General features: G+C 38.7%; 1 protein-coding gene across 1 annotated transcript; it reads right to left on the bottom strand.

Moving 5' to 3' along the window:
• Positions 1 to 267: 267 nt before the first annotated feature.
• On the bottom strand, positions 268 to 21164 carry LOC140244505 (uncharacterized). The gene is made up of 8 exons (XM_072324134.1): positions 20663 to 21164; positions 10693 to 10825; positions 7461 to 7575; positions 6791 to 6907; positions 5978 to 6202; positions 5119 to 5395; positions 1992 to 4348; positions 268 to 682 (listed from the first exon to the last, which is right to left on the bottom strand). Exons 1-8 carry the CDS (start codon positions 21027 to 21029, stop codon positions 539 to 541), a joined length of 3735 nt encoding a protein of 1244 aa, XP_072180235.1. The 5' UTR covers positions 21030 to 21164; the 3' UTR covers positions 268 to 538.
• Positions 21165 to 22016: the final 852 nt, after the last annotated feature.

Below are 22016 nucleotides of genomic sequence, written 5' to 3'. Positions count from 1 at the left end.
TAAACGGATACAATTTCATGATTTGACCTTGACCTTTGACCTTTAGCCGATTTCACCCAAAATCTAATCAAATCATTGCCCCATCATACTTCATACTTGGACCAAGTTTGGTAAAATTCCATTAAATATTACTCAAGTTATCGCGTAAACGAAAGCGGACGGACGTACGGACGGACGGACGGACAACACGAAAACATAATGCCTCCGGCACCACTTCGTGGCGGAGGCATAAAAAAAGACTGCAGTTGATAGGTGACAGTACCATAAATCATATGATTGATATAATTAAGGCAAGCAGCATTGGATGATTAAGAGTATCTCATCATTTTCATACCAATCATTCCAAGACTATTTCATGTCACAGTATATTCAAAGCTTTAGATCAGACTCCAAAGAGCATGTCCATAGAGCATCAACAGTGTAGGGCAGAATGTGGTTGGCACAGTCAACATCAAAGAAAAGAAGACAGAGTAGTCAACTTGTTATAATGGAAGAAGACTGGATTACACAACAATCACTTGCATGCACATAACAATCATCAACATTCCAAACCCAGGATGTAGTCAAAGAGACTTCCTGCCTCTCCAGAGGTCACCATGTGGTGGCAGTATTCAAGGATGACCCTCATCAGATCGCCAACACTCCATCTCCTCGTCTGAATCATGAGTGTGACCTGCTCCAACTTCAGAAAGACAAGAGAGAAGAAATTCCTTGAGGAATAATTTACATTTGGGATGAAGAAGGAGAAGATTCTAATAAAGTGAGATCAAAGGTAATATGGAAGTTAATGCAAGCGACATGAAAATGTCACTTGCAGTATCATATGACATTACAAGGTGTGCTAGTATGCCCACATACATCACACCATATTCTGCCCAGGTTTATTGTGAAGTTACACTGTGATCTCTCAAACAATGTGCTGTTATTTAACTATACCTACAGTACAAATCAACACAAGTCAATTTGTTATCATAGTTCTACAAAAACTTTTTACAAATCTGCACAAGCCAATTTATTATACTTCTTTAAATAGTTCTTGAAGATAATAATGTTTCTCCTGAATGCAGCAATCTTTAACTGAAAAGTTGTCCATTACCAAGTATTTTTTACAAGATACATCACACTAAAATAAGAACAAGTTAATTGCCATCACTCAGCCAACTTAACACCAGAAATTGAGGGAATTTCTCCAAATGCTCTATCTTAAAACAATGCTGAAAATGAAAATTACAAACTGACAACACTGTCTGGCGATCCTTAACCTACTCAGTGAATACAACTCTGATAAGTTTGCTTCTGTATTGTCACATATAAATTTACCAAGCATAATTTGAAAAACTTGTATTGTGCCCAGTAAATGACAAAACAGATGGATGGATAGGTGAATGGATGGGTGGATGGATGGATGGATGAATAAATGGATGCATGAATGGATGAATGAGTCGATGAATAAAGGAATGAATGGATAAGTGAATGGATGACTGAATGGATGAACAGATGAATGCATGAATGAGTTGATGAATGGATGAATGAATGAATGGATGCATGGATGAATGAATAGATGGATGAATAGATAAATGAATGAATGGATGCATGGATGGATGAATAGATGGATGAATAGATGACATGATGCCTTTGGCATCACTGTGAGGTCAAGCCCCTCAAAAAAAAAATGTTAGGGAAAAAATATTAGCAAACGAGAATACAAATATGAAATATCTGACAAAACCAAAAACAGACAAAATGAAGAGGGTGAAGAGAAGATTGACAAGATCCAAAGACACAGTTCGTTATGAAAATAAATTGTCTCTCTCACCCTTTATCCATGAATATGGTAATAAAAAAATACATACGACAGTATTCACATTCTTTTAAGGGGTACATACCTCAAGATAATACACAGGAAGGAGCTCAAATATGCAAAATCAAACTCATGGAGTGTTTGTGGATATCACAAAGAATGCACAAATCGAACATACAATATGGCTCACCTGCAGCATCTTGTTGTTATTAAAGGTGTAGTACAACACAGAGGGCGCCCTGCTCTGGGAAGCAGCCAACCACTGGAGAAGGGACTTCAGCTGGGGGTCTCCACCAAAAGCTCCACATCCCCAGTTACCAGTAGCAACGGGTATCCTACTACCCCCTGGATGCATGATACCACCACTGGTGGAGGGTAGTGATGCCTTGTAGAGGAAGACGGCATCTTGCACTGCCCTGGCAACAATGGACCCAGCAGCATCCTCCACAGAGAGATCTGAAGGCTCCTCCAGATAGCTTGGTGCAAGGTCTCTGTCAATGGTAGAACCATCGTATGTGGCCATGAGAGAGACGTCATCTACCGTGTCCTGTAGGCGACTGTCCTGCTCATCATCCACCATCTCCTGGGCTGCATCATGGCGCTGCATGGACAAGTACTCCTCTCTGTACGTCTGAAGGGCAGACTCTATGATGGAGTTGGCAAGGTTGGTTGCAAGGGTCATTAAGTCCATCTCTGAAATGGTACTACGGACTGACAGGGAGGTTGAGGACACAGATGATGTCCTGTAGCCACGGCGAGGATAGCTCCGCCTCCTGCTCCCACCCCCAGATTCCAGGTCTGACAGAGAGTCCAATCTAATGAGCTCACGGAAAGGAGTAGCTCCATAAAGCTGCAGAAATGCATCACATATAATGTCATCTGATAACCTATTAGCAAGGCGATGTGCTGCATGGACTCTGGACTTGGTCACCTCATTTTTCTGGCTGGTGTTACTGGAGAGTGAGCTCTGGTAAAGCTCTTGCTGGAAATCTTCCAGGTCTGACTTTCTTCTTTGACTAAGCTTCTCTTCAACCTCTGCTACACGAGATAACTCCTGAGAGAAGAATGCTATATTTTCTTCTGTTTTGCTTGGCCTCCTGCCTGTTGGGTCAATGTTACCAATCCGCAAGAGATCCTCTGTAAAGCTATCCACACTAGAACGCTTGGAGCTGCCAGATGGAACTGTCAGGGAACTCCTTGAACTGACACAGCCAGAGCTACTATCCTGCCTTGTTTGACTGCTACTGATGAGCTGTGCAGAATCAGAGACAGCCCTAGACACCAGCGTACTGGCAAAATCTTCAATCCCTTGCATCCCCTGTGAACCAACATCGTACCTTTCCACATGATCCCGCACACTAGCATTGGGATCAGGAGTGATAGAGCTCAGGAGCTTTTCTGCAAACTCTTCTAGCTGTGATGGATCTTCAAGACTGAAGCGCTTTGAGCTACCAGTGGAAGCATTGGAGGGAGAAGGCGGAGGAGTAGATGGAATGGTGGAGTACTGAGAGAAGTCATATGAAGTAAGAGGCACTGAGTCTGAGACCTCGCTTAGAGCATCTCTGAACGCAGCATCAGCGACATGAGTAGCAAAGGAGTCAAGTCCAGCAGACACCACTGGCTTGAAATAGGAATTCTGCAAATCAGATCCCCGGATTAAATCTGGCCTATCCTTTATCTCCCTCAGAGCACCATTGACAATCTTGCCAGCAAGAACATTTGGGGTGGAACTTGGAACTCCTCTGTCACCCTTCTCACTAGCATCCTCACGCCTCATCTGCTGCACTGCCCCAGCCACCACACCTGCAACATAAGTCTCCACACTGACCGCACACTTGTCGCTGCTGGCACTGGACATACTACCACCACTGCGAGTGCCACTGAAGTCACTGTCCATGTCAATCCGCACAAAACTGTCCGACTTAGATGACCATGTTGATACTATGCTGTAACCTTCCAAGCTTGGCACTTGGGTGCTCTCTGTCTCAGAGATATAAGATCCTGCAATTTCTGCAAGAGCCTCCTTAATCACACCACATACGATATCATCGATGACTTCTCTCAGACTCTGAGATATACCATCCATATTTCCTGTCGGATTACCTCCTTTCCAAATCCTATGTATTGAATCTTGAAACTGGGTCTTTTCCTGTTGAGATGACCTATGGACATTACTCACATTTGTTCTCACTTGTGAAGATGAAAAGCCCTCTTCCCTCCTGCGAGTTGGTTTGTCTGAATGTGTAGACACAGCCTCCTTAGTCCCACATACTTTCTTTGATGTTGGATTCCGGGAGGCACTCTCAAAGCTCTCTTTCATGACCTCTCCTACAACAGTTGAAGCAAAACTCTCCAGTCCAAGCTGACCACCAACTAAGCTCTCTCCTGCATTTTTCACAGGTACACTGTCCTCAACAAGTGACAGTTCACACTGTGTGAATTGATTACGCTTGCTCTGACAGTAGTCCTTCACAGCAATATCAGTAATCGCCTTGCTCAGAGAGTTGCTGTAGTCTGAAATGGTTGTCATGCATGGTGTGGCAGGCCCTGTATATTCAAACGAAGAAAAAGTGACCAACTGGATTTCAAAAAAGGTCTCGATTTGAATTACACATCACCTAGCAGAGGATACATATCATTTATACTGGATGCTATTTACATGCAGGATACACTACCTTGGAGCCCCATAATGACACCATTCTCCTAATATGGTCTTTTGATATGAGCTTTGCTCTTTTCAATGATTGTCCTTATAGTCTTTGATGAAGGAAAGCTCACTTACAACAATGATATGCTTTATGACAAAACTTTGACAAAAATTCAAACAATTACCAAGTAAGTGCATTGTCTTTGTATAACATGAGCGACAGCAAATATGGTGGAACAAGCACAATGAAAAGATGCAAGACTTTAAAAAAAAAGTATCAGGGTTATAAATCTCAATCACTACCCTCAACCATTCATGATCGAATGATCGAATATTTGGTGAACATTTTATGTGCTTTTGAAATTACGTACAGATTTCATGTACATGCATGTTATGCATGTACTGTTATAAACAAAACAATTGTACACAGACTTTAAGCACTTTCACCTTTCAGCTCATGATGAGCTTAGTCACAAAGATACAAGAGACCTAACAATTGAACGGAAGTCATATTAAGAATTAAAACATTTGAATTAAGGCTGTACAATTATCACACAGTCTCACAGGCATGTTCGTACACATAAACACACTCACAAACATTCATAAAGGATGGCACAGCTGGCATGAGTGCTAAAGGGTTAAAGGAAGTCAAACAGCTCTCTACACTCACTGTTTAGGCTTTCAAGTCCTTCTGATGCTGTTTCAAAGTCTCCCTCAGTTGACAGCAGGGATTGGTCAATTGCATCCATATACAGGCTATCACTCAGGTCTGGACCAATCCCATTCCCTGTATCATTTGCAGCCTGCAGAAATCCCACAAAGGCTTTGTTGAGCTCCCTCAGCAAGGAAGGGTCCGAGTACTGATAGGAAACAAACTCCAGGTCTTGGTTCATGGGTGTAGCATCGATCGCAACAAGTGAAGTTTTGATATCACCACCAGAAGTTGTCTGCCAATGAGAGGAGGAGGTCAAAATGTGATGCTAATTCATGCTACATTCTTAGAAAAACATTGTATGACGATGTCAGGAGCCGGCCATTTGAAGCGAAGATGAAGATGTGATTGCTCAAAAGTGACACTCCACAGTGAAGCCTATAAATGACATTAAATCTTTAGTAGGCTATCCTAATCTAACACAACACACTTCAACTTAAATTAGACAAATAAACAATCACTTGAGAAAACAGAAAACACACATTCAAAGGATGTAATATCATATGTTTCTTCAAAACCTTATGGGCAATTTTGAAACCAAATGAAATCATTAAATATGGCAAGCCTTAATAACAAAACCTCCTTGGGGTTGCAGAAATACGTCCATTGCAGCTCATGTAGTAAGCTGATCAGTACAGTGTTGTTCTAAGCTTCACATCCACTGTGTAATAAACAAACAAAGAGTTACCTCTAACAACAAATTTTATTATGCCACTGCTTTTTCAGAGCATCTATAACAAATTTCTTCTCATGGACCTTCCCTGTAAAACTATGATTGAACCTTACAAGAACTGCTATGATGTAGAGATATAAACACCTGTGAGATATCTCTGTGGTCTCCAGCATACTGCAGGTTCCATCCGTAGCCATGGCAACGAGAGAACTGCTCAAAGCCACTGATGGAGATGGCTTCATTGTCCTCCATGCACTCCATGAAGACCATGCTTGCCAAGAGTTCTGGGCAGATGGAGAAACGGATCTCTTCCTGGACACACCCACTTCCTAAGACTCCTCCCCCAATGTACTCGTTTGCAAAATCCACCTAATTTGGGGTTGAGATGATAAAAAGAAAGGCATCACTGTCATGAACATTGATATTACTTTGTGTTGTGCCTACCAACACTGTATGAGCATGCCCTCACGAATAAACTGCAGTGTCAAAACATATACCATAAGCCCACTACCCAACTGACGGACGTGTTAACCTTGTACTGAGATCAAGCTTTCTCTACCTCACAGCTTTGTCCATACTCATTTCCACAGTACTTCACTGCTCCATTCTTGGTGAGTTTCTGACATTAGTCTTGGATGACTCAGATGACAATGAGAATGCTAGGTTATAATGATATAATGACATCACAATAGCAAAGCAAACCTTATATACTAACTAGTAAATGCCTACAGCAATGGCCTCTTTCAAATTAGTCGCAAACTATCTCACTTTGAAGACAGAAATAGTTTAAAGTATGTAAAGGTGGCTTGAAGAAACCACAGCAACAAATAGCTGCTGAAGCATGTTCCATCATTCTTGGCATGTTTCCATCTATTTTGAGTCGCTATCTACCAATTAATAATATTGGTAAGCAAACAAGGGTTTACAGGAAAAAGTACACATGTGAACAGAGCTTACCTGAAGGACGTTGCTTCCTGCCTCTTCAATTACTCCTGTTCGGACCACAAGAGGGCAGAGTTGAAGTCTACTCTCCTGCCATGTCTCAAGGGATGGCAGCTCCTGCTCTGGGATCACCTAAGAAATGCAGAAAAGAACAAATTATAGCTAACATTGGCAATTACAGACACACTCACATGCCTAAATGGATACATGGTAAGCAATTTACATTCTGGTCTTTGACAAGAGTAAATGTACTATCCTAAGCAAATTGCACAATATGAATAACATTACACATGACAAACAGCTAACCCTGTTTGTAGAATGTTGTAATTTCATTTGAGCACATGTATAGATTGCATGCAATCATCACTTGCCATATCCCTATAAACAAACACCTACTTGTGGTAAAAATTTGATGATATCTATTACCTTATAAATTGCCTGAGGAGTAAACAAAAAAAAAATGTGAGAGAATACATTGTTTTTGTTTAATTCAGAATAACTAATGCTTTAGAATGATGTTTCAAAATGTCCCTTTAAACATCATCAAGGCTAGTACACACTTGCATGAACTGAAGGACTCAGATGATATGATTACATTGTAACATGCAGAGTTTTATTCATGGAAAGTTTCATAATTAAATGGTCTAACATGATTGGGTAGAGACTGTTTCTATTTTCTCCTAACCTTTCTCTTGAACGTCACACTTCCACACGGTCCCCTGTGCATATCCACTGCGAGACGATCAAAGTAATGGAGGAAGCAGCGCATTTTACACGTCTGGGAATCAGACCCTTTGGAGCTGGCAGAAATAGTAAGCACAAACTCTGTTAAAGGTCCTGTTTACCATTGGGAGCAGTGATTTAAAAAATGTTCAAGATATCACATTTGATACATATCGTCGGTTGAGAATGATAAGGGCATTAAGTTGCCTCTAAACCCATAGTGTTCTGGACAACTTAACGCCCTTCTCATTCTCGACAGACGATATGTGTAGGTCAGTTGTATCACAAAACATCCTACCATGTAAGAATTTTGCAATAAAACCTAAAATACAAAGAGGTATCACTATTTTTCTCAATAAATCGTAACTGTAGACGGTTTAGTCTGGAAACATTTTTATTATAGCCATTGTTCACATTATGTGTATTCAACAATACTTAACATTTGATTATACTAATTCAACTTTTTACATTGGTTATTTCTATCCCTAACTCACATTTTAGAACTATTTTAAAGCAGTAATGCTGGGTTTTTCTTTCATCTGCAAATGGTTAAATATGCCTTTAAAGCTACATCGTAGGTCACAAAGTTCACAGAACTGTCATTTTGCCTACAAGCCCTTCACAAACATATACTTCAAAGCCATTATTCATTAAACACTCTGTGTAGTTATTTCACAAATGAATGCACAGAGGCTACAAGTTAAAAAAAAAAGAAAGAAAAAAAGAGAAAAAAAAGAGTGAATTAATTTTTTTTTGGAACAAACATTCCCCTTCATATGAGTATCACACACAACTGCATTTAAGCACCCAGTCCACTTGTGATTTATGACTAACTGTTCTTCTCTACTGCTGGCTCGTGAAAAGAAATATGAAGAATATGATAGGCAAACTGTGATCTGGATGATCTAATGCTTCATTAAACACAGCTGTCTTCTTCCATTATTGAGGGCATGCAGCACAGCAGTATTTTAGAACCAAATGATGCTTAGTTTCTCAATTAAAGGGGAAGCTCTTGCATACATTAAAACTACATTCACATCATCCGGCATACACATTATACATGTACACCTCACAGAAGTATCTATTTCAAATGTTTGATGCTCAAAATAATACTCCTATTGGCCTCCTTAATAAATATGAAATGTCCTGACCGCACAACTGGACATGCATATTACAGTGTATACACATGCAACTGAACACATACATGTACAGAGTGTATCATACAGATCCTCACATATCAGAATTATGCTGATTTTGGTGAATACATTTTACATTATATCAACCAACCATGCAATGAAAATATGATACGCCCTACATGAAAATTCTACTCATTATTTCCCCCCCCCCCAAAAAAAAAAATGAATTCTCAAATATAATCTGCTCTATACTTGACAACTCTCTGTGAATGGTACTATACTCTGTATGCAAAGAACCCCAAGTCCGATGTTAATGTTTCCATGGTAACCTTTGTGCAACCATGATTACTCCCTAGTCTGCATGGATAGATGTGGGCACTTAACTCAATGAAGTCTAGTCTAGTCTTTCGAACATAAATACTGAATATAAGCAGCAGTAATATTTCTAGCTTTCCAAATATTGTAAAATCTAGATTGTAAAATATGGTAAAGTTGAATGCTGTTTATTCCATTTTTTCTTCTTTTCTTTAGAACTTTTCAAACATTTGTTCCATCAAATAACAAAAATGCATACATGTAGATAAAATACTGAATAGTAAAACAAAAACTACGAAAAAATGACATGTATTGAGATGTAAAAGAGAGTATAAGTGAAACACACTTGTTTCATCGTCAACATCCTCTCGAGGTCCACTAACCCTTGTATCAGGATGTTAATTAGGTAAAAATACAGCATCCATCATGATTTATTTTCAACTCCTTACAGATTTGGCAAAACGAAGCAGTTGCATTCCTTGTAAAGTCCTGTGAAACAGCTAAATAGTTTGTAAGAGCGCATTACAATAATTATTGTATTGTATCGTATTGTGGTGTGCTGTATTGTATTGAACCCCCTAATATCCCCTTTAGGTTTCCTGAGGGGAAAAAATGCAGAAAAGCACACACAAGACAAATTAATGGACACAGCACGTGAATCTCACACGTACTGTGATTTAATGCTGCTAAATTTGGATGCTTTGATAGTTAGGATCCCAACAAGAGTGTGTACAATGTATGTGAGTTAAACATAATCAAATTTATAAATTCTGCAGGTATGTAATCACTACCATCCATGCAAAGTACTCTTCTTAAAAAACAAAACAAGCATAAAAATATTCATGAAGAATTAATAGAAAATATAGATGTAAATGACTTGATCTAGAATGCCCTTCATACTTAAACATCAAATAATTACCATGGTAACAAAGGGATGTTTGCTCTTATTAAAGGTTTAGTACCAAGACTGGTAAGGTCGATGGTTAGTTTTGCTTATGGTTTTCTTGCAAGTTGTGCTTAGGCATGAGAAAAGATTGAATTTCTTCTTAAAGAGTCAGGATCTTTTGTTAACTGTCAAAGTATATTCTAATCGAGGAATTACTTGGCCTTAGATGTTGGGGCTCCCACTCACACCATGAAAATGTCCTATGGTTGCATTACATTACCCACAATGCCTCGCAAGTGAGAGCTATTTTTTGAAGAGACTGGGATGAAGTCTATATTGATCAGTGAACTGTTATAGAATCTGGTTACTATGGTAATTCTAAACACTTCTTTGCCACCATGACAGTGGTTATTATCATGGTAACATACAATGGATGAGATCTGTGGATTGGACTTTTGAGCCATGACACTCCATCTGAAGCACCTTATTTATGAATACACAGGTTTGGGCTATGGGACTGACATACAGCTGTAAGCCTTGATTATCTTGAAGCTGTACCAATCACTGAACAGAGGTTTCAGGTATAACAAAATAGTTACATGTAAAATATTAGTAGCTGAAAATTGTTTCAACTTGAACAAGCACATCATCTTTATTAAACCAATTTCCTATTAAAGTGTAACTTTAAATTCATAAAACACATAATCTGTTTAAAAGAGTGCACATATTCTGTACGAATGTAAAGGGTAATCATTAAGCCACCACAGATCAACATCTGAGCAATGTTTCACTAAAAATCAACAAACCTTCAACCCTTACACATATTGAAAGAAAACAAAACTAGCCACTGGACTTACCGTCCTAGGATATAATAGAACCTTTCAAAGTCCCGAGTATTCAGTAGTGGGTTGGATGTCCGGGGCAGTGTACACAGCATTATGTGAGCCACCAGGCTGGCCACAAACCTCCTGGACAGCCTTGTCTCACCACCTGGAGGAAAGAAAATACATCATATCATCAGGACAGGTGGATCAGGGACAAACATCATAGCATCAGACCTGGTGAACAGGGACAAATATGTCACAGCATCAGGGACAAATGTCACTAGCATCGGGGCGGGCGGATATGGGACAAATGTCATAACAACAAGATAATAGGATCGCAAACAATTATGATATCAGAACAGATGATCAGGAACAATTATCGGGTTAGCAAGACTGGGTGATATCAAAGCATTAGAACAGATGATTCAGGGACAAATATCAAAGCACCAGGACAGGTGGATCAGGGACAAACATGACAATATCAGAAGAGGAGGATCAGGGACAGATGTCATTAGTATCAGAACAGGCACACAGTTTGTAGATCATGCAGAACTATAGCCATACAGGCAGGAGGACCAGGAGAATCATAGCATCAGGACAGTTACATGTAGCTCTGGGACAAATACAGCATTGACAGGTTGATCAGGGACCAATATACATGTAATGATACAGTAGTAAGACAGGTGGATCAGGGACAAAGATCACATGAACAAGACAGGTGGATCAGAAATACTGTCATATCATCAGGACTATTAAATGGATCTGGATGTGTACACAGGTAGACGGGGACAAACAATTCACAAATGATTAAATATAAACTGATTATCCCTTACTATAATCTTCTTGTTACCACATAACACAAGGAAGTACATGTATCCAAGAGGAGTAATCTAAACTGTACATTACTGGAAACTAATTCTGACATGTAAACCTACATCTGATCAAAAGTTGATACACTGTACATCGTCATGGAGAGATTGCTCTCCATTTTGTCCATTCCTGAACAAATTTGTGGTAGCTGTGGCTTCGATACCTCTGTTTTCTCCACAATGTGCCTGATAAAGAGGAGCTTGATAATTACGCAGTCAAAGGGCTTACATAGAAATGACAACAAATGTGAATAACAAATCTTACAGAAAATATGCTTGTTAAACATAGTATCAAAGTATCAGATTTGAAGAAAAAAAAACTCAATTTAATAGATAGATCTGCAAAAAAAGTTTCTAAATATGTGACTAAGAAGAAATATTGCACTTCCATCGGAAAGAAATTTTTAATCAAAGATCTTATCATGTTTTGGAAAGCATATCATGCCTGGATGGTTTTAGGTTTTATAGCAAATTATCACAGAAACTTTGGTTAAAAAAAAAGAAAAGAAAAGAAAAAGGGGGGAAAAGAGGTTTGTCTCCTTCAGCATAAATTCATACGAAGAATCATAATTCAATGGAGCAGGAGAATGTTGCAAACTCTATTCATCTAATCAGCTGAAAGTGCTGAAAGACCCATAAGAACCTGCTGTTCACAATGGTGCATGCTTGCCACACTGAAATCTGTAGTCTACCATAATATCACGTCACGTGTATATCCTATCATTAGGGTAAAAAGTGAATGAAAAACAAACAGGAGAACCAGATTATTGAAGTTTTGGGGAAAATTGGATTCTATATATTTCAATCAGCTGACTAAATATGACCATTACTATGATTTCGAATCCTGACATTAAAGGGAAGATAAACCCCAAGAGCAATGTGGATTGAGTGAAAGCAGCAACATTAGTAGAACACATCAGTGAAAGTTTGAAGAAAACGAACAATCGATGCAAAAGTTATGAATTTTTAAAGTTTTGGTGTTGGAACCGCTGGATGAGGAGACTACTAGAGGTTATGACGTATGAGTGGACAACAATACCAAGAAAATATAAAGAAAATTCTACAAAAATCCATTTTTCATGAAAATTACAAATTCCATCAACTTGATATTGACATATGTTAAGGGTAGCAATTATTCCCCCTGCTTTCTGAAAGAGGTTGGTCCATTGCTCTTTCATGATTCTAGAAAAGTGAATTTTTGTTGAATTTCCTTTATATTTTCTTTGTATTGTTGTCCACTCATACGTCATAACCTCTAGTAGTCTCCTCATCCAGCGGTTCCAACACCAAAACTTTAAAAATTCATAACTTTTGCATCGATTGTCCGATTTTCTTCACACTTTCACTGATGTATTCTACTAATGTTGCTGCTTTCACTCAATCCACATTGCTCTTGGGGTTTATCTTCCCTTTAAAGATGTCTTTCAGTAGAATATCACACTAATATTGTAGTCTAATGCTTGAAAGAAGACTATGCGTTGATAGCCTGCTGTCTAGTCCAAATAAATTCATCATTGGTAGAGTGAAACCATGTCAGGCATGGCAAAGTACACACATAGCTGGAGTTCCATGCAGAGGACCAATGCCATCTCTTCATCTTTTGCCCTTCATTGAGTACTAAGGCTATAACCCTTGTGGAGTAATCAGCTATCCCCTATTAAAATCATCGGCCTATTTACCATATAGGAAGGGGTTTAAAGGGACACTGTGGCAGAGTAGATGTAACTACATCTTGAAGTGAGTAATAAGTAAGAGACATCAACATCTTCAGGAAGTAAAACATCCAATTGAATGTATTTACTCTGTGTCATTCAAGACAAAAAACAAAGGAAGTATATGTATATTCATGTACAAAGATTTTTCAATGCTCGAGTCAGCAGCATTTCACAAGAAACTGCCATTTTCTTGTCCCCTTTTAGTTAGCTGGTTCGATAATCAAAACTAGATTTTGTATACAGAAATTCTTTAATTTTGGCTTATGTTTCTACCATGATATAGTACACTATGTACACTGTATGTACTTACAGAACTTTCCTATTAATCTTGAGACAATGTTCATTAATTCTAAACAGGTTAAAGTGTTTCCCAAAATTGTTGTAGCTCCACAAACTGGCCAGCACAGTGTATGCCCAATCAACACACATCAAAGGCCTCCACTATAATTTCACATGCGTGGCATAAAATATACAGATTGCAGCAATTCCAACCATAAATTATTCTCCCAGCTATGAATTACAACATCATTCAAAAGGCTAATAGATACAAATCCTTGGATACAATGCTGTGATGAATACTCCTCATCTCATAAAGAGTACAGTAAAATCCAGCATCTATTTCTTATAGCCCGCCTTCTCACTACACTATTCTCCACTGAAAGCATCTGGCAGCAAAAAAAGTGGAGTTTCTAATTTTAGCATCAATTTCTTGCATCAACATAGAATGGACTTCTTATTTCGTTTTCTATCGTCCTTGACGCACTCAAATATCTCCTGTACAGTGAATGTCAATTTCTCAGATCAATAGAAATCACACTGCATGGTAGGCATACAAACCACACACAGACACACACACACACACACACACACACACAAACACACACACCAATCTAGTGCACACACACCACCATACAAACCCATCGGTATCTGTGACAGAACAGCATCTCATATTTTCCTGTATTTTATGGGTATGAATCCATGAAGGTTTACAGCATGCATGTTTATGTGAAAACAAATAATTTCAAGTTCTGACAAACATCCAATACTATTCTTTCAAATTTTCCATGTTGCTCTCATACAAAATTTTGACAAATTCTTCTTACAGATCAATCCTTCTGGTTATTTACTGCATTTAAAATCCATTAACTTTAAATGGATTTATTCAAGGATCAGCCTACACATAAATGACTAGCATCTCACCAGTCTTTTGTTTATAAAAATGGCTGCAATTTGATACGCAGTAGGAAGCATGCACTGTCTATTCTCTCTTTCTCTCTCTCACTCACTCACACACACACACACACACACACACACACATACACATGCACATAAACCATCTACAAAGATACTGGTATTAAAATGATCCTGAGGTCGAAAAGAGCATTAAAGGGATGGTACAGTATTGGTGGAGATGAGAATTGGGCTTCTAACTTTATGCGAGATACCAAGAAAACACTTATGAAATAGTACAGAGCATACCATTTTAAGAGGAATTCAAAGTTTATTTGATGAAAATCGGGTTTGGAATGACTGAAATATCAAAAAACAAAGTAAAACAAGGCGATCGAAATAAAATGTGGGTCCCACACTTTATTAGAATCGCTCTTTTTTCGATATCTCAGCCATTTCAAAACCAATTTTCATCAAATAAACGTTGAATTCCTCATGGAATTACATTCTCTTTCATATTTCATGAGAAGTTTCTCATTATCTCACCAAAAAATGTTAGAAACCTGAAATTAGGTCTCAACCAAAACTATACGATCCCTTTAACCGAGTCTTGACAGACCTTGTAAAGATGGTCCAATACTGAGTACCTAATGCACTGCTATGTGCTCAGGTCATCCGAGTCCCAGCTATACAAACTGAACAGAGGGAAAATGTTCAAACTAAAACACACAGACACATGCACACCATAACACATGAAAGAGAGAGGACAAAAAAAGAAGTAGAGGCGCACATAGAGAGCTAGTATATCAGCATCATGCGGTTAGCTTAGTCACTGAGACTAATTCAAACCATTATTCACACTCCTGGAGGTACGAGTGGGGAAGTCAATACAGTATGAGACCTACATGTCTCCAAGGTAGCTGGAAATTAAAGTTTGGCTTTAATGTTCCCTAAAAAGAATTGATGAGACCCATACAAAATACAGTTGAACCTCTCGTATCCGGACAAGTCGGGACCGGGGCTCATCCGGATAAGGGATTTGGCCGGATATGGGAGACTCAATGCTTTATACATGTACATACCGTATAATAGAGCTCTATGGTACATACACATACACATGTACTGATGTAGCCCATTGTAGTACCACATGTAGTAATGTGTATACTGCGACCTTTTCATTGTTACACTCAGTAACAGACCCCAAAATAGAGGTTCGTGTTTGCAAGCGGAAATCATTTTCTTTTATAAATTCTTGGGATGATTTACCTAAATAATTATTAAGAAATGTATCAAGTATATGTAATTCATGTGTGTTTCCTCCCGTAATTATTAAAAAAAGATAAAAAATCACGGCGAGATTGCGTCCGGATAATAGAGAGATCCGGATAAAGGGAGGCCGGATAATAGAGGTTCAACTGTACAAATATTTTCTTAGCCCATTTATATTATGGCTTGATTATAAAAGCTGCTTGCAAATTTGAAAACATAGCGAGGTTAATGAGGGGAAAGCTTTTGAAGAGTCAGCCTTTTCCAGATCTGCTTGCTAGAATGACGAGAAATTATGACTTAACTCCTGATGTCTGATCTCAGATCTTGGCAATATTGTGACTCTAACTCTAGTCTGTAAATTGCTATGTAACCCTGTAGATTTTAAATGCAAATATTTTGGATTAATAATATAATTCATCATCATTACATTCATGTCATGTGACATCATTTACAGTGACGTCCTTGATTGCATAAAATGATAGCATTGCATTATCAGTTTAAAGTCCATTATGAGTGGTGTGCAATAAGCCAGTTTGGAGTTCAACCTTCTTTTGAGCAGAAAAAGGTCATTTGTACCAACACTTAAGAGGCATGTAAAGGATTTCTTAAAATTCACTGCTCAAAGTATTCAGCATCTGTGATGATTATCCATGAAATCAATGATTACATCCACCTGACAGCAAGCCTGGTATCTGGCAATTATCCCCAACACACAACACCCACTGGAGCTTGGTCAGAAACCTGTCTCCAGTGGCCAGAGTACTGTATACGCCATATATTTCGCGAGTCTAAATTTTCGCGAATCGGGAATTCCCGACGACTTCGCGAGTGGTTAAATTCGCGATCGTGGAGTCCCGTACTGAAAGGAGTAGAGTACACGCGTACGTCACATTTACATTGGGATCTTTAATTTCGCGAATAGCACCCGACTCGCAAAATTCGCGAAAATAAAAACCTCGTGAAATATTCGGCATATACAGTAGTTGATGATTTTTTTGTTTGTTTGTTTGTTTGTTTTTGAGGAAGGATTTCAGTACATTTTGTTTATAGCTCTAAGATGTGCATAAATGTACTTGAAAATGTGAATATTTTACCTCAACATTTAAGTGGACTGTAGTTTCTGCTTATTGATGCTTCAATTACACTGTAAAATTCAAATGCAATGGAAGAACATTTATACTGACATAGAAATATGTAAACATAAATGTGTGTGCATGTGACTGGAAACCCATGATTCACTCATATGATTCATACACTATCAGTGCCTTAAATCTGGATTCAGTTTCTAGATAAACTGCATCATCTTTATTCCAATTTGAATCCCTTCACCACAGCCTACTTCCTCTCTCTACTGACTGGGTGACATATAAACACCAGCTCTCTTCACTCATAGTCTACATTACAATGCACAAGGATTGTTAAACCAAACCAATTACATCAGGCCAATACATAATACTGTGCATCATTGTGCAGCATTCACTACAGAGGATGGGACATCAGGGGGAAGAAAGGGAGAATTCTGCATATTCAGTAGATTATTTCTGTAATTCATTACAATTTATGGATATTTCTTTTCCTACAGCCTAGTAACAAAGCATTTCATTCCCCTGCCCCCTCCCATTAAGTAAGGTTCCACAGGCAGGAATTCACTTAGTTGTTGTTAGGTAGGCTAAGACTCTGCAAACTGTATATATGGTTGTTAAAAGGGACTGTACAGTAATGGTTGAGGTGAGGACTCAGGTTTATAACATTCTTTGGTTAGATGATTCAAGAAACCTCTTTTATAAATATGAAATACGAAAGAGCATGTGATTTCAAGAAGGATTCAATGTTAACTGAATGAAAATTGGCCTTCAAATGGCTGAGATATCCCCCCAAAAAGTGATCATAATAAAATTGACTGGCCACAATTTTTTAGGATCCCTTTTTTCCCCCCTATTTTTAGATATCTCAGTCATTTCAAAACCCATTTTCATCGAATAAACTTTTGATTCCCCTTAGAAGTGTATGCTCTTGAACATTTCATCGAGTGGTTTCTAAATATTTCACAAAATGTTACAAGCTGAATCCTTATACCTCAGCCAGTACTGTACAGTCCCTTTAAGGCCAACTCTTGTAAACAAAGCGTGCATTTCAAGCATGTATCTGAATACACTTCAGAACTGGTCTATTGGAGAATAGAACTCTCACTTTTCCATTTAAAGTTTATTCAGAAATACAACTGTGCATAATAAATGATGTACAAATGTATTTGATTCATCTTCTTCAGCACTAAAAAGCAAGTAGGCCTAAAATGTGTGTATGTGACCCTGCATCACAAAACCAACAAAAAGTTGCCAGACACATAGTTAAGGACAAATTCTGAAAGAGCAGACTCTAAGCTTTTACAGGGACTGTACAGTACTGGTTGAGGTGGGGATTCATGTTTTGAACATTCCTAGGTGAGATAATGAGAAACCTCTTATGAAATATGAAAGAGCATGTAATTTTAAGAAGGATTCAACGTTTATTTGATGAAAATTAGTTTTCAAATGGCTGAGATATCCAAAACAGTGATAATAATAAAAGGCGACAGGCCATACTTTTATTAGGATCTCTTTGTTTCACCTTGTTTTTGGATATCTCAGCCATTTCAAAACCGATTTTCATCAAATAAACTTTTGATACCTCTTAGAATTGCATGCTCTTTGACATCTCATAGAGTGGTTTCTGAATATCTCGCAAAACGTTAAAAGCTAAATCCTCACCTCAACCAGAACTGTACACACCCTTTAAATGATGTACATGGCTCAATTGCAATGGACTCTCCAACTGGGAAGAAAGCATATACAAATGTACTCTGAGAAAGTGTGATCCTAGAAAAGAGGCGCTGAAGTACAGGGTCTATTCAAGTGCTTAATCTTCACCAAACCATGATAGCTGCGCAATTAATGGGACAAAAAGCAGGGTGTAAACTACCGAAGCAACAATGAAGAGATTACTGGATTAGACTGAAATTGAACATGCTATATTAGCACATTCTGTCCATGTTTAATGCCAACTTTCAAGGCAGTAGCCTTATCCCTTCAAAAGTTACTAGACTCGAAAGTTAAAAGTGTGTATTAAAAGAGTTATCAAGCTCTCTCAGAAAATATGAAAAACCCAATATTGACTTGGTTGACCCGTTTCACCTTTTTGGAGTCCTCACGTAAAATTAAGGGGTGCGACTTTCTGTTCATTTTGTGATGCACGGTCACATATATGTAGTGTGTGTTTGTGCAGAGTGAGCATTTAGTTTGTGAATTTGTGAGTTATGTATGATATGCGGTGCCCCAATACATATGGATAAAGATCAGTAAGGCCTATAAGATGTGCAATTTCAGTCTACAGTGACTTCTCAACAAAATCACTTTAAGTGGATCAATAGTGAGTATTTAGGAATGTCTTTGATGGTCATTACAGAGTACAATGTACATTGAAGGTTTTGTTTTTGTTTTCATTTATGTTTGTTTGTTTGTTATTAGCATGTTGGTTCTGGCTTCAAGTACTCATCACTCGAAAGATAGCCACTAATTTCTGAGAAGTACTGGCAGGCAGCAGCCATTAAGTCATTTATAATAATAATACAATTGTATGCATGGATTCGTCACAGGCATGAAAAGATAGGCTTGGTGTAAAATCAATACTGACCTACACTGTGACAGCAGTTGAGGAAATACATGTAACCCAATGGAAGTGGAGAAGGTGTACATTACAGTGACAGTATAGAAAGAACTTATAGTATTCAAGGACATATAAGAAATTAGATAGACAGCTACAATTTATGAATCACACTGGCAAAAGACATGCCATTTAAAATACTCTGACATTGTGATGACTCAATTCAAACAAAATATTTGAACTTTGCTGACTGAGATGCATGGTGATAACCAGTGCGTGAAAAGACATGCCAGTATTCAAAATAGAGACAAGTTGTAGGAATTACACTGTCACTATAGCTCTCTACATCATGAGCAAATACTACCATGTACTTTAAATAATAATAATAATAAGTACAGCATTTGTAATGCGCCTTTGATCTAGTATCCTATTCTGAGGCGCAGAGGGACGTAATTATAAAAAGAACAGCATACATCGTAGCGTGTACATAAGAAGGTTGAAAAAGAAGAAAGAGATAGATCTATAGAGATATACACCCAATGAACAATTCATTGATAATTCAATCAAATCAAGATGCAAACATATGTGATTTCAGAAGCTTTTTAAATGTTGCAATGGTCTCTGCTGATCGGATCCTCAGTGGAAGAGCGTTCCAGAGAGATGGGGCTGCAGAAACAAAGGCTTTTTCTCCGAGAGTCGAGATTGTTCTTTTAACTGTTAATTGTTTACTATTACATGAACTGAGATTTCTGCCAGGGACGTATTCTGAAACAAGGCTTTGCAAATATTTTGGAGCTGAAGAATGTACTGCTTTCCATGTATGAAGAAGAATTTTAAACTCTATCCTCTTGGATACTGGTAGCCAGTGAAGATTTTTTAGAACTGGGGTAATGCTGGAGAAGCGAGATGTTCCACTGAGGACCCGAGCAGCAGAGTTCTGAGCATGCTGTAGTTTGGCCAGTTGGCAAGATGAAGCCTTGAACAATAATGTTTGGACGAAGGGTGGGGTTCCAGTCAATGCAACGCGACCCAAGGCTCCCGACGCACCCTTTCGGCAAAACTGGGGGGGGGGGGGGCATTGGACGAAGGGTGGTGTTCCCATTAACGCGACGCGCCACCACCCAACCCACCCTTTCGACACAAGCCCTTTGTGAAAGCTCTGTGGAACCTACTATGCAGCATGGTTAAGAAATAAAAGCGTGAGAGAGAGAAAAAAAAAAACCCAACACCCCATTGAATGAATCCATCATGAATAAGCAAATACAAAGCCAGCATCATATACTCAGCTCCATCAAGGAGGTGAGCTCTCTCCATTATATCAGCCTGGGTCCAGATTCTTACCGTTTTGCTGCATGCTGTAGAAGAATCCCTCCTTTGGCTTTAAGTCTCCTACTGCTAAAGCTAGGTCCACCATTGTGGGTAGGATCCGCCTGAAGAACATATCCTGCTCCTCCTGAGATGCTATGGTATCTAGGAAGTGCATCAGGCCATGAAAGGGAGAGTGGTTGGTAGGAGCGCTGCCATCATGGACGAGGTCGTAGATGTGCTCAAGGATTGGGAGCATCTCCTGTGTGGTGGATACCCTGCTCAGCTTGGACAACCCCCCTTGGACCAGCAGCCATGTTTTCAGATCACTTGGCAGGACCACAGGGACCAGGCCCAGCATCCTGCCCTCATGTGGAAGCTGAGTTTTTAACTCTGTTGCCATGGCTACTGACAACAGGCAGTGTTTGTGATGGTGGTGACAGGGTCACAAGCTTCTCTCTGTCAATGATAGGATGGGCCTAGTACCACTACCAGAAGAGTTGCTTTCATGATCTCATCATCTCCCGGTATACACTAGCTGTTGTACCTGCAACAAAAATCAACAGAAAAAGAAGTGTTTACTCTCACATACATGTAGTTTGCCTTTGTTCCATTGTTTATCTGGAAGACTCTCACAAGACAAAACATGGAGCCAGACAAACAGACAAATGCCACATAAACATGAGCCACTGACAGGAATGCAGCTCTCTCCCAAGGTCATCAATCTCAGAACTAGCCAAGAGGCTAGCTGCTCACAATGGGGTCATGAATCATTTCACTACAACTGCAATTCGCTTCCTTGTTTTGTGCTTTTTTCAGGAGTGACAGATATGTTTATCGACCAAAGCAGGTGTTCACCTTATGGAATGGTTTATGGCATGCTTTTTGATTGAAAATCATTTTGCAGTATAGATGCCACTTTTTGCATTCTCGTGGCAACAAAATTGTTTCATGAAATTTTACAAAGGGAGCAAGTAACAAAACATACAAGATTACAATTAAGAAAATGCATTGTAGCTCTCAAAGATATATCTCTTCCCAAGAATAAGGATGCTCAAAACATGGCATAAGAGGACATGTTATTGAAATAAATGTTGTACATGTAGGTCCAATCTAAGAAGTGAATTGAAGTCAGCATGACTTGTTACTTGCTTCCTTTTGTTACAGAGTGCCAGCATTGCACTTACTTTGCTGATTGTATCTTTCTGTAAGTATTGTGTTGAGTTATACATAGTAATATAAAATGAAATGAAATGAAATGAAATGAAATCTATTTACCAAACAAACATCGCGAACAAAGTCACAACAATGAACAGTTGAAACATAATTTGGCAAAAAAGAACTGGCAACAGCGTGCAGGCTAGTCGAGGCCAGTCCTTTCAATGATATA

The sequence above is a fragment of the Diadema setosum genome, chromosome 21, assembly GCF_964275005.1.
Source record: "Diadema setosum chromosome 21, eeDiaSeto1, whole genome shotgun sequence".
Taxonomy (NCBI): domain Eukaryota; kingdom Metazoa; phylum Echinodermata; class Echinoidea; order Diadematoida; family Diadematidae; genus Diadema; species Diadema setosum.
This window is presented reverse-complemented; position numbering and strand designations above follow the sequence as displayed.